We start from the raw sequence: 13356 nt of genomic DNA, 5'->3' as shown, positions 1-13356 counted from the left end.
CTTGAAAAAATCCTATCATGTGCTTCAGCCTATAACAGATAGTTAATGTTCGTTAATACTATGATATGCCATTGCTATCCCAACTGGCAGGAAGGCTTTTGGGCATCTTTTGGTTATTGTATTGGAATCACTGTGAGTTCAGCTTTTTACGATACGGATCGGAAACTTCAATGCCAGAAGTGTCGACGTCAGTGTAGACGAGGAAAGACTTTTATAAACGTGCAAACGGGTGTTCTTTATATACGGTTTAAAACGGTTCTAGGATCTTCTAGGGTCCAGCTGTATTGCCAATGTAAACGCCGTCATGTTTGTCGCGTGATCTATATGGCGGGTAAACATCGCGCCACACCCACCGGTACAGACCCGGTCGGACCTGAAAGTCAGCGCTGCACAGTCCACGCCCTGTTTGACCTTTTGTTGGTGCGAGACGCGCTCCAGCTTCGTGGACGTGCATAGTCGTGCACTGCAGACATTTAAACGCCGTCCCTTGCCATTGTTTAACTTGTCTGCAAACCTTGGTGCAAAGGTGACCACGCCTATCGTAGTAGGCGAAGCTTGTCTGATAAAGTTCGGCGCCGTTACGTGACTTTCACCTATGTGTGCAGTTGTAATGTAGATGATTAAGGTAGTTCTGCATCGCCAAATTACTTGAATTTGTTGTAGATCGTAGGAGGGGGGGGGGATTTGTAAACACCTGTCATTGTCAGAAGTCTACTCATACAAGACGTACAACCAGTCAACTGACACGTTCACGGTCGGTTCGTGAGTGTCAGCCATGGTTTAGGCACTGCTGGCATCCTTCAGGCCAACAGCTTTTCCCGAAAAGGCAACATCGTCAGAAAGTTCAATTTATCCTGCCCATTTCCCTTGCCGTTTCCATAGCTACGGAATTCCAAGGATACCTGGAGTGGCCTTTTCATGGCTGAGTGCGCTGTCGCGTTCAAAGGGGTGGTGTGGGACCTCACATCCCAGTGCGACTTTGGGGTTTGATTTTTAGTCTAAGAGATAAGAACGCGAAACAAAAGTAACGCAGGATACAGAGATATACCTTTGTCCTATATATGGTACAATAGAACATTCTTGTTGAAATTTCTGCCATACAAACATAGAAGGGCCCCACCCTGCCACACCCACCCCACCCGAGTGGACCCACCCATGAAAAGGCCCGGATGTGGGTGTGGTGCATGACGTCAATGGCCCAAGATGGCTGCTGCAGTGGCGATGAAAAGTGGGGTATCTGCTGATTTTAAGAAGAAAACCGGACAAATGGCGAAGGGGAGCTCTTCAGAAACATCAGCAAACAAGTACTGTGCCTACAAGGACTGTAAGGAACAAAGTGAGCCAACATTCCTGGAGTTTCCTACTATTTGTTTTGCCTGTTTTATCAAGGTCTCCCGTCACAGGAAGCTGACGACCGGAGGGTCAGATATCGAACGGTCAAAAATTCCTCGCCGGGAAAAAATATTTCCCGTACTACATTATCTAAACCAGTATTTAGCAAATAACTCACCACGCGAGTTGACGAGGATGTTGATCTTTTATTGTTCATTTTCAGATCAAGTGTACACTGCGTGCGATCGCTGTATGGAGACATTTTGGTGAGTAATGTTGAGTATAATGTGTCTGACCCGGCAAGGCTAGCTTCATTCATCCTTTTGTGGACGTCAGCTCTTTCTATCACTTGTATATTCCCGCCGGTTATCGCTAGCTCTCCGCTTTTGACGTAAAGGGCAGATGCAAGTGATTTCAAAATGGAATGTATCCATATAAACAAGGATGAAACCGTTGTCTGTTAGTATTTTGGTTTTGTCCAATCGTTAATACTTGCGTCGTTTCAGTGTCACAACAGATTCCGCATCAAATTGCACAACAAAGTGTCCGCATTTGTGCGGATGGTTTGTGGTGTCTCTACAACAAGTCTATAGCCTTAATCTGTTGGTTTTGGGTTAGACGGGGGATTTGTGAATTGTTTGTGTGTTAAACCACTTGTTTGACCAATCCTTGAGATCATCTGGCCATTTGCCCTAGTTGCCCACTATACTATATATACTCCCTAGCTTAGTGTAATAATATCAAATGTAACACATATCACAAGGCTGTGGTCTGTTTTTTTTGTTTAACTTTAAGCAAGGTTTCTTTTTCATATTGATGTAAAAGAAAGATCTATTAATAATCTTATCATATGTCCCATTGAATTTTAAACACTTTTGGTGTTGTATTGTGAATTTTTTTTCCCCATACATTTACATCAATAACCGGACAGACATATAAATGAGATAAATGCCATATAAATTCTATGTTTTCTCCTTTACAGTGACAAGCATTCCAACAGCACTGTTCATCACTGTTTCAAGGAAAGAGAGGTGAGGAAATGACACATGCATAAGAAAGTCTTTGGACTTTTTACTCAGAAAGGAAGGCACTGCAGTTGAATGGATTCTACCGTAGTTTGTTCTTTTCCTGCATGTCATTATGACGAAAATATGGCTCGTATTTGTAGAGATCAGAAGGAAAGGTATGTTTACATACTGTCAGGACCCGGAAGTGTCCAAATACATTTCCCTGTCATGAACAACAGTGGTACCAAGCAGTGCATGACAGACATTGTTGTTTGCCCCGCCTGCATTGATAGCCTCAGCCCCAGACTTCTTCAGTCCTCTCCTGACTTGCTCTCCAGCTGTTGTCCTGGTGCAGGTCAACAGAAATGTTTATTAAACAGTAAGGTCTCCACCTGTGTCATGGAATAGTGAAGCAGGTCAAGGTTATGCTGGTTTAAAAAAGGCATTTTTTTTGTCCAGTGAGTCATATATGATTATAGTTAATTGAGGTGCACAATTGAGAAGGTGTGACACCAGGAGGTTGGGTTGGAAAGAATATTAAATGATAAAAAAGAAGGGTGGAAAGAATAAGAAATAATAGAAAGGAAGACATTAGTTTTTTTTAATGAAATTGAGCAGAAAGGACAGAGCATTTATGAAATTGGTTGATGCAAAATTAATGTGAAATATGATACCTGTCGTGCAAAATTGGAAGATCCTTATTGAGTTTCAGAATGGTTTCTAGCCCCCCTTTTGTGAACACGTGGAATAGCCTATATCACAACTCAGCATGCATGTACTACGATGTAGATTGTAGGCAAGACTGATGCACATAGGTTGCACAAAGCAGATGTAGGGTAACTGAAGAGAGAAAAATGCAGACCACTAGAGATACAAAATGCTTCAAAAATATGTATAAAGAAGCAGGAACTTACATCTGCTTGGAGACTGGCTTGGATGCCACCCTAGTTAGGTTGTTGAGGGAAGTGACTATCGGAACAACCTAAGCCTAACCAGAATGGCATCCTGGCAATGCAGTTAATGGGTCTTGTCTTTAGATCATCCTGTCTGTCGCTAGTTTTATAGGGGGTAGCGACAGACAGACATGCATTGTGTAGTTTTATTGCCTTGTAAGGTTGATTGCACATTGTTGCCTAGACATGGCGGAGAATGGAATTTATGACCTTCCTTTATCTCCAATATGTCAGAAGATGGACTACTTATCAACTTTTCCCTGTTACTATTCAAACAAATACAGTCAATTTACTAATGGAAAATACCATGGTGTAATCCCATCCAGCAGTAAACAGTGGTGTCAGAACACACCATGACAAAACAGAAAACGACAGAGAAAACTAGTACTCTGGCTGCATACATGTTTTATGGGGCCCTTGACCTTGACATGCTGAATCCTCTGTAGTACCATTTGAGTTCTATGGGTGGATCCAGTTGTGTAAATCACTCCATAACGTGGTGTTTGATTGGCCATCTGTAGCAGAACACAACTGTTTATCTGCCAAGTGTGCGTAGCACTTGGAGTACAGCCCAGAACTGTTACAGTAAGCACCAAGGCAAACATAAAACCTCTGTGTATGCCATACTTGGAGAAGGGTAAAATGCATTTTGTTACTTCCAAGCTAAATGGTTTAAGGATAGGTGCAACTCTATCTCAAAGACACAAAGACAAATGTCACAGCGGCTTTGTGACATTTATGAGGGGAGGACTTTGAACTGAACACTTACAGGTAAAAAAAGTCCCTTGTGTGGAAGAGAATTCCGGCTGTGTCCTTGGTCATGTTCAATAAGTCAGCTGGGGTGAGCCTGACCTGTAGTTGACATATGCAGGTCTGTTGTAGATGATACAGGTGTCATGGTTCAAGCACACCTGTGAGTGAAGCAGGTTGACCTTTACCTGTTTACCATAGTGTGGGTGGGGCTATGCATAATTTCTTGGCTGGTATTTAGTAGTGATTAGCAATCCCATTCCTGAAGCACAAGGTCTGGAGACTGGATACTGCGAGTGCTATACCTATCGAAGTCATGAGCTGCTATTTGCACATTTCTTCATGTTGTAGACCTCTGGAAAAGGTGTTGTAAGTTGTCAGTCCTGTGTCAGATAAACCAACCCCTTGAGTATGTGAAAGAACACACAACACCTCTGAAGAAGAGTATGGTATGGTCCAGTGCTAAGGCTTAATATTTTGATCTCTAATTTGTGTACCTTGTGTGTACCAAGTTCAAATATATAAGATAGCATGTGTGTTATTCCATGCAGCACTTTTTTTGTTTTAAGGGATGTTCTTGTATAAATACCATACTTCATGACTTTTTAATTTTCATCTTTTCCCCCATTCTCTTGTTCAAAAGTTTACCGGTATGTCCATATGTTACAGTTTTTTCATTGTTATTCATTCTTTATTCATTTCATATTATAAAATGAATAAATAAAGAATGAATAACAATAGGAAAACTGTAACATATGGACATAAACTTTTAACTGTACCGTATTTGAAAATGTTTCAGAATTTGTATGTATTACTTTACTTGACTTTACGCCATTAAACATAAATCTGTCATTATGAGTATTAATGTAAATATTTGTTCTACCAGACTGCATCTGACTTATGTTGTGTCTCATTGTCCACAGGTGGTGGAAGGGGTGAAGATCAGAGGAGACAAGACAACCAATGGGGACCTGGCCTCAGAACAGGTAAGGACACCAGGAATTGTCGAGATGGATCATTAAGTGTCTTTTCTTGGCAATGATAGTGTTCATGAAAATGACTATCATCATACCTCACATATAAGTTGTACATAACACTATAGCATGTAGATATACTGTCTGTTAGAGTTGAGTAACATTTTTGCAGTAGACAGTTGAAACATTTCCCCTCACACAGTTAAGTCTAGACAAAGATTTATAGTGTCCCAGATATGGTATAGCAAAGGTTGTGCAGCCCATAGTCTGTATTTGCTTCCCAACATGAAGTCAATGGCAAAGGACAGGAGACCAAAAATTAAGTTACTAGAGTTTCAAAAGGAAGAAGATGGGAGGATGGACAGAAATGTTCAAATTCTCAAAACCATTAGCCAGATAAGACTTGCTGGGAAATCAACTTCTAGCAAGAATTCTACATAATCCATGGCATTAGCAGCTAATACAGCTAGTCAGTTCATTTGATACTCCCATCTCACAAGCCTTCTCAAGAAGGAAAGAAATTCCTAGTAAAGGGGTCCAATTCCCGTCCAAAGGAAGGATGATGGACTATTATTAAGGTTTCCAACCAGCTAAGCATAGTGTTAAAACTGGTCATTTCTGTTCTAGTGATGGACGATATTTTGGGGTTGGCAGATCATGATCAACTTTCTGTCAGTCTGGAATGCAGTTGAGTATGGTAATGCTAGTATGCCATGGTACCCACTGTGATAGGAGGGGTAATTCGTTTTCCATTGGCAAGACTTGCTGGACATGGTTGATCCATAAACATAACTTCCAACTGGGTAATTACTCTTTTTACATGTACAGTAGTCACTTTAAATATACCATTAGCATAATTTTGATCACGAGAAAAGATATTTGTAAAGTATTTGTAAATGTTTTGTTGCATCAGCACTTTTATGCACAGACTCGCAAGCTCCATGAATAGGTGCAACTATTTTGGCAACACCACACCCCCATTAGACAAATGGTACTGCTTTCCAAGAAGTACTGGAAGTTTGTCAGAGCTGCTTTAAGCCTCGTCCATCTCTTTTCTTTGTCTGACACATTTCCCTGTGTTGAACATGAGATGAAGTGAGTTAAACCTTCTTGAGGTGAAGTCCCTGAAGTTTGTTTCCTTTTGGAGCTTGATTTATTTTGTCTGGTGACACCCAGGCCCTGCCACGCCCCTCAAAACAAACCGCCATGTCAGGTAGGGGTCGTTAGGGGTGGCTAAGATCCTAGGGAAAGATATGCTGTGATGATCCTCACAGCTCTAGAAGAATTGTGTGCAAGTCATCACAGGTTTGTCATGTGTTTTGACAGTATCTTTAACAAACTTACACTTTTGAAAGAAAATTTCTCAAGAGGTCTGGACAGATTTTCTGCCATGCTGTCTCGGACAAAATCCATTCTGGTTTGTTGACATTTTGGTCCTCTTGTGTTTACAAAAGAAGACTATAAAAGGATACTTTTTTGTATCCAGCTTGTTTGGAAGGTGAACTTCAGAAGAACTGGTAGCTTTAGTTTTTTTAGGATTAATCTTAAGCTTTTTCAGCTTAAATTTTGAATGCAAGTGTCCTTCAAAAACTAAGAAATGATGTAGATTTTGCCCAAGGCTACATTTAACTACTAGTATCTAAGGCAGAGGGGCGTTGTCCCAGACACACCCTCTACATAACACCCTTCAGGGCTGAAAAGATTTTGTTGAAACTTCATATTCCTCAAGAATGTCTGTGGTTATCACCGATATGTTGAACCAAAGTAATTAGACTTTAATTGGACCCAATAGTATGTCTGCAAGTAAGTTGTCTGCATGCATGTGGCTTAAGGCACCTCAGGACCATTTTCTGGTCTTTGGGCAGCTGAACCCACCCTTCAAGTATCCATTGTTCCACCCCGGCCTGAACAAGTCTGTACAGGTACGCAGGCTGCCACACCTGTCTGGGGGTGTGGCTGCCGTCAGTACATCACACAGGTAGGATCAGTGATTGTTGTCGGAGAGATCTGCTAGGTAGTACAGCGTAGAAAGGAGAAAAATGGAATGTATTTGGTCATGAGTGATGTTGCAAAATTGAGGGGATTTCCGTGCCTCTTGTAAGCCACGTCCTGTTGACACTAGCTGTTGGTTACTGAGAAAAGAGTGGTGTGATCCTTGATTAATGCCAGTTTAGCAGGAAGAGTGGAGCGGAGTGGGGGCAGGACAAGGTCCCCTACACCTGTTGTTTGTACAGGGCTGTTGGTAAATATTTGCCTGTTTGGATTCCGTTGGGAGGTGCTACACCAAATGTCAGCCTGTTTTAACCTGTATTTACAATAAACAGTATCAAAGGTAGATGTATGTATGTAAGACAGAGTAGGAAACTAGTCAGGAAGAGGTCCTTTAAAGCGAGCTATCTTGAAGATATCATGTTTTCTTGTTCGGTGCTCTTAAGATACATTGTATTTGCCAATGCTTTATAGTTCTCTAGAATAAACAAATGTACTTGATATTTACTCAGACACAGACATTACTCTAAACCTTTGTCAGGGCAGCATTATATTGAGATGAGCCATGATTACTGGTATTAATGCCAGAACAGATGAATTTGCAAAGGAATTTTGTTGAATCATCAGTACACCCCCCCTGCCACCCAACAACCTTCCCCACCCCATTAACCACATTTATCATCCAATTTAACCATTTCTAGAGAGTTGGCAAAATGATAAGGCCTTGCAGATTCCCCTCCACCGGTTGTATGTTGTCAGTTAGCTGTAAGTGACAGGTGTAACAACTCAGATACTTGTCATCCTAAAACACAATATCATTCCCAGTTTCAGGACAGAAATCTTAATATCTCTTAAACTGGCAATCTAGTTTGTAGAAAATCGATTTGTTCTAGTTAAAGTATTTGTTACTGCACAGGCAGTCATTGCTGTAGGCGGTCATTTCAGGGTCACTAGGCTAATGAAAAGGGACACACCCATCCATACTTCTGTTATGTATCTAGTAATGATCCAGTATTTCAGTCAACTTTACTTTATTTTGCTGTGATGTCTTGTTCAACGTGATATTGGTATGTTTTATGATTAACTAGTGATAACGCTTTCTTTAAACTGACTCCCTTGGTCCAAAGGTGGTACCTTGTATCTTGGTGTGTATTTTATGCAAGTTACACATGGTTGTACTCTATAACTTATTAGACTTGAGGGCTCAAGATAATTCATGGTTTGCTCTTTATTTAGGAAAGCTATTGGTTTGTTCATGATGCTGTATACATATGAAAGTTAAGAATATTACAATGTTGTATTGATGTGCAAATGCAAGAAGCACATAATGAAGGGTGTGGCCAGATAGCTGGGTCAAGGATAACCTCTTACAGTCTCCCATAGTCAAAGGTCACTTTCTCTAACAATACTACCCAGGCCAATGTGTGCTGTTGACTGTTAGAGTCACACACACACAATCTCTTGCAATTTCAGGCAACAACAGATTTGATGATGACCCCATTTATGCTACGTGCATAGCAGGGCAAAGATCTAAAGCAGCTGTTATTTGAAGATTTATATTAAAAACTCCTGTGTCTTGTGTAATGATGTAGAAACGTTCTTCCTATCTCAGGAACAGATGGATGAAGGAATGGACCCCGGACACGAGAAGCGAGCCTTCCAAGATGAACCCGTCGATCTTTCCATGAACGGAGTCAAAGCAACAAAACTGTCGTCGCTGTCTGGACACAGCACGTTAGGGGACATGATTGGTCGAACAAACTTGCAGCACATCGTGGTCCCGCTGGTTTCGCCACCCGTCCTGCCGCACTCGCAGGTCGTCGCCACGTTACCGCTCACGGTCGTCACAACGTTGGCGCAGACGCTGCCCATCACCACAGTCTCCATACACGACCTGAGGAGTAACCTGGCAAAAGGTAAACACACCTGCTGGTAGTGGTGTATAACATATGAATAAAGTTTGGGAAAGAGTCTTTATTTAAAGTACAGTATGTGTAAATTCATTAGGCTGTGGAAGATCTACTATAAACCTACTGATTTGAAATTTTAGTCAAAACAAAGTAATATTTTGAGCACAATCTTTTTCACGGCTGATATTTCAATTGGTAGCAAGAAGAGTACCTTGCAGTTGCAATAGATTATTTTAAATGAGACAAGGTATGTTGCCTCCTAGCTTCTAATGTTGCAGGACTTAAATCTCCCTGTTCATCAGGTTCTACAGATGACATTGCCATCCCTGTCCCCACGTCGTTCACCCTCCCGTCAGCCACTAACGAAGGCCACGATGACATCCCTACCGTCACGCTGGACACCGTCAACAAGACTGGGTCATCTGCACTCATCAACATAGCAGAAGCAGCAAACATGTAAGGACACATGTACAGTATGTGTACTGGATGCAAAATGCTATAGCTCTATCCTGCAGGCAGTAATCTGTATGAAACAAGCTTCCTAGCTCGTTATTGCTTCCTTGATTGGTATCACCTAAAACTTTTCAAGACTAAGGTGAACAGACGTCTGTCATCATACTCCAGTTAGTGTAACACAAAACATCTGGATGGCTTAAGAGCCCTGTTTTGTGGTGAGCTGAAGTAAATACAGGAAAGTAAACTTGATTAAGGACAGCAATAGCTGTAAGTTGAATTTCCCATTACACACTTCTGCTGCTCAGAACTTGAGGGTACGGTATACTAACAGAAATGCATGACTGTTACAGTAGAGACAAAAGTGTGTGACTGTTGGAAATGTGTTAGATATTTTAACAACCCTGTTTATTGATGACTATGGCAATGCTTGACTCTGTAGCATGCCTCTGCCCCTGCCCAGGCCCCCGGCCCACATTGCGTCTCTAAGACAGCGGATTGAGCTGGACCCTCAGGACGAGCTACAGAAGAGAAGGCGAGTTCACAAGTGTGACTTTGAAGGCTGCAACAAGATTTACACCAAAAGTTCCCACCTCAAGGCACACAGGCGTACACACACAGGTATGGAAGCACTTCTCTCTGCCATTAAAACTTAAAGGTAGGGTCCTCAGGACTTTTCGCTGTTTTTGCTTAACATTTCAGAACCTCAAACTGTATATTTTAATCTCTACTGGGCGAATATGATATAGAAACCATACAGTTTGTTTTTTGATAAATATACTCCACTCCTTGTCCTTTGGACTTTCGTATGCTGAAGTTATTTTGGTCTTCCTCAACATTTGCTTCAATGTCCAGATTTGTGGTGGCTTTTACCTTCAAAGACATGTTTTTTTACCCACACATGTGTGTCCACAGCCACTTAAGGTTTGATTATGGACTGTACTTTGCAGAGGCTATACTTCATTTCTGTCTGTAGAAATTAGTCATATATCTGTTCTGTTCCACAGGAGAGAAGCCATACAGATGCACGTGGGATGGATGTACATGGAGATTTGCTCGCTCAGACGAACTAACGCGGCACTACAGGAAACACACAGGCGCAAAGCCCTTCAAGTGCGACAAGTGTGAGAGGTCGTTCTCACGGTCTGACCACCTGGCGCTTCACAAGAAGCGGCACTGAGGTCATGGGTGAAAGGCCCAAGGTCAGAGTTGAAGACCAAAGGATTCATCATGTCAACTTTATTTTGGCATGGAAGACCGGGACACCAGGTGTATGGTGGTTGTACTAGGCTCCATGTAACCTGAAGGTCATATGTGATCATTGAAAGTGAAATTGTGGCCAAGGTCAAATCTAACAGTGTTTAGATTGTGAAAGTCACAGTGTTGGCGCTCGTGACATGGTCAGGGTAGTACACTTGCGTATGTTTGTTTTCTTGATGAGGTTCAGTTTGCAGGAGAAATTGAGGAAGGTTTTCAAGCGACTGGCCATGACTGACAGGGTGTCACCTGTGCTATGATGTGTGTTTGACTGTTCTCATGTACGTGTATGTTTGTGTGTCGTTTGGTTGGTTGACAAGGATGCCATGGTATGAAATGTCTTCCCGTAACCCTGTAGGGGAATTCCTCTGTGCCTAGATGCACCCAGGAATAGTCTGGTCTCATCAAAGTCAAATCTGGCTGGTCCAATATTTGGACAGGGTTAGTTGCATGGATTGCAGTGCCCTCCTTTGCCATAAGGGGGCGTTTCTGTGTTGATCATGAATTTTGTCACTACTAAGACTAGACTGAGGGACTGTAACATTTATACTCTAATAGATGGTTCAGTGAGGACACCAGCAATTGTGTATACTTTGTAACCTTTAAAGAACATGTAATGACATGTAGTTAGATAGTGGGAGGAGTTCACTTACCAAGACCAATCTAGAGTGCATCTTATTTAGTGTGCATTATCAACTTTACCTTTTACAACTTGTAACAATGGTATATTAAGTTTTGTTGTTGTTTTATTTTTACTCTTGCTTATTACAAGGATGGGGAAGGCAGCACTGGTGCTGTTCTTTTACCCTGTTGCAACCATAGAGGGCTTGTAAAGCCACCTAAACTTTTGGTTGGTGCCTGTTTCATTGGTGCCAGTTTTGTACTTGCAGTTTTACCAATGATTGCTAGGTGGTGCTTTATCAGTATTCAGGTCATTTAAGGCAGGAACTTTTATGACCGACATTATGACAGTGGTGTAAGCTGTATGTTAATTTGAATGATTTGCTTGCCTCATTGATAAGTTCTTAATATCATGAAATTTAATCATACCATACTTGTGAAAGAAATGTAGCCAAGACATGTACGTTTTTGTCTTGCATATCATGTACATAGTAGTGAATTCTCATGCTATAACAAGTAACCATTGGATTTTATTGCATAACTGCTAAAAGCATGTATTTCAACTACTGCTGTAACAAATTTTGACATTTTAACCAGAGTTTATGATATTTGAAAAGTTTTTTTTCAGTCCCTCCAAGTATCAAATGATTTTGTAGTCCAAGAAAAGGACTATTGATATACATGTGTAGTTGTACACTTGACTAGAACAGGTTTGATATCTGATGCTAGTTGCTGGTGATGTAGTATGAAGTCTTGTTGTACACAAAACAATACAACCACTGCTCAAATCCAACATTTTGCTTGCCCATCTTCACACAAAGGCTACAGTAACCAATATCCAGTATGAAACATCTGCTAAATGGTGTATTTTTACTTTTATACCATCTCATCAATAGTCAATGTATACTCTCGAATTGGATGTGGTAGTCTTAACGATCAGGCCATTTTTGGCTCTTACAATCACATGTATATCAATATTCACCAATTTGTTTGAGGCCATAGTCAAACTTCATGTTATCAAGACAAGATGTTTAGGTAACAAAGTCATTGTATCAAAGAGATTTTCTTACTTACACAGACTTTTCCATCTTCAGGGATATCTATTAATGTATACATGTAAGCAATGGTCTCTACAGACAGATTGATGTTGTTATTGATGGCTATTGAAAGTGAAGAGCAGCTGCTTATTGTTTTCTAGTTAAAGTCCATCACTACGGCATACACAACTACCAGCTAACCCCTCATCCCAACACAGGCTGCATATTTCTTCATTTAGAGACAGGAATTTCATAGTTCCCCATGTTGTTATGAAGGGCTTATTGCAATGCTGTTTATTTTAAGGATCATGAGCTATCACGCCCCGGCAAAGGAAAACTGATTTGCAGAGAGTTCTGCTGCATTATCATGATGATTGTTGTTTCAACCTCTACACAATTTCTCAAATGATGTATCAAATCTGGAAATACAGTGAATGGTGATACAGTATCTACATGTGTTTGTTCTCTTCAATTATTTGTAGATATTGATGCACATATTTCATGTATGCACCTAGCTGAAATAAGGCTGATAACGCCACCAAAATCTGCATACAGACAAGAGTCATGACCTCATTACTAATTATCTGTAGTGTGTCAGGTTAGCTGAACAGATTGAGACATGGTAATTATAACGAGTGAACTGGATACTCCTGGTTCTGAAGACTAACGTTACACATAAGGGGTGATAGGATAAATCTCCAAGCAGATGTAGGGTTCATATTGTTTTACACATGTTATTGCAGCATTTTGTTTGTCTTTCTTTCTCCCTAGGCAAGAGGGAGACAAATGCTCACCACTAGAAAAATGCTGCAAAAACATGTTAAACTAGCTGCTTGCAGATTAGTTTGGCTAGCCTGATTTGCAGGTACTGTAAGAGTGTGGAATTTACACTCCCATGATAGAACAGGATAGGCTTTTGTATTAAAGTGGATACTCGCAGGAATGTAGACTACCAGACACAGAAATCATTTCTTTTTCTGACTAAATTGACTTTGACTTAATTAGTCCCCTTGAAAATATTTTCAGGAACATTGACATCAGTCACAGGTGGAATACAGATTTGGTCAGTCTTC

At 40.9% G+C, this 13356-nt stretch overlaps 1 protein-coding gene across 2 annotated transcripts; it reads left to right on the top strand.

The window, feature by feature from the left end:
* The first annotated feature begins 1162 nt into the window (after positions 1-1162).
* On the top strand, positions 1163-12731 carry LOC136436583 (Krueppel-like factor 3). Of its 2 annotated transcripts, none has more exons than XM_066430657.1 (8): positions 1163-1336; positions 1556-1598; positions 2315-2363; positions 4966-5028; positions 8618-8921; positions 9218-9371; positions 9811-9989; positions 10376-12731. In XM_066430657.1, the coding sequence occupies exons 1-8, from the start codon at positions 1204-1206 to the stop codon at positions 10546-10548; spliced, it is 1098 nt and encodes a 365-aa protein (XP_066286754.1). In that variant the 5' UTR covers positions 1163-1203; the 3' UTR covers positions 10549-12731. The 2 variants fall into 2 exon arrangements, with proteins under 2 accessions (XP_066286754.1, XP_066286755.1); XM_066430658.1 differs by having other exon boundaries at positions 1166-1336; positions 9832-9989.
* Positions 12732-13356: the final 625 nt, after the last annotated feature.

The sequence above is a fragment of the Branchiostoma lanceolatum genome, chromosome 6, assembly GCF_035083965.1.
Source record: "Branchiostoma lanceolatum isolate klBraLanc5 chromosome 6, klBraLanc5.hap2, whole genome shotgun sequence".
In the NCBI taxonomy this organism is placed as follows: Eukaryota; Metazoa; Chordata; class Leptocardii; order Amphioxiformes; family Branchiostomatidae; genus Branchiostoma; species Branchiostoma lanceolatum.
The sequence above is the reverse complement of the archived record's forward strand: the minus strand, read 5'-3'. Positions and strand labels throughout refer to the sequence as shown.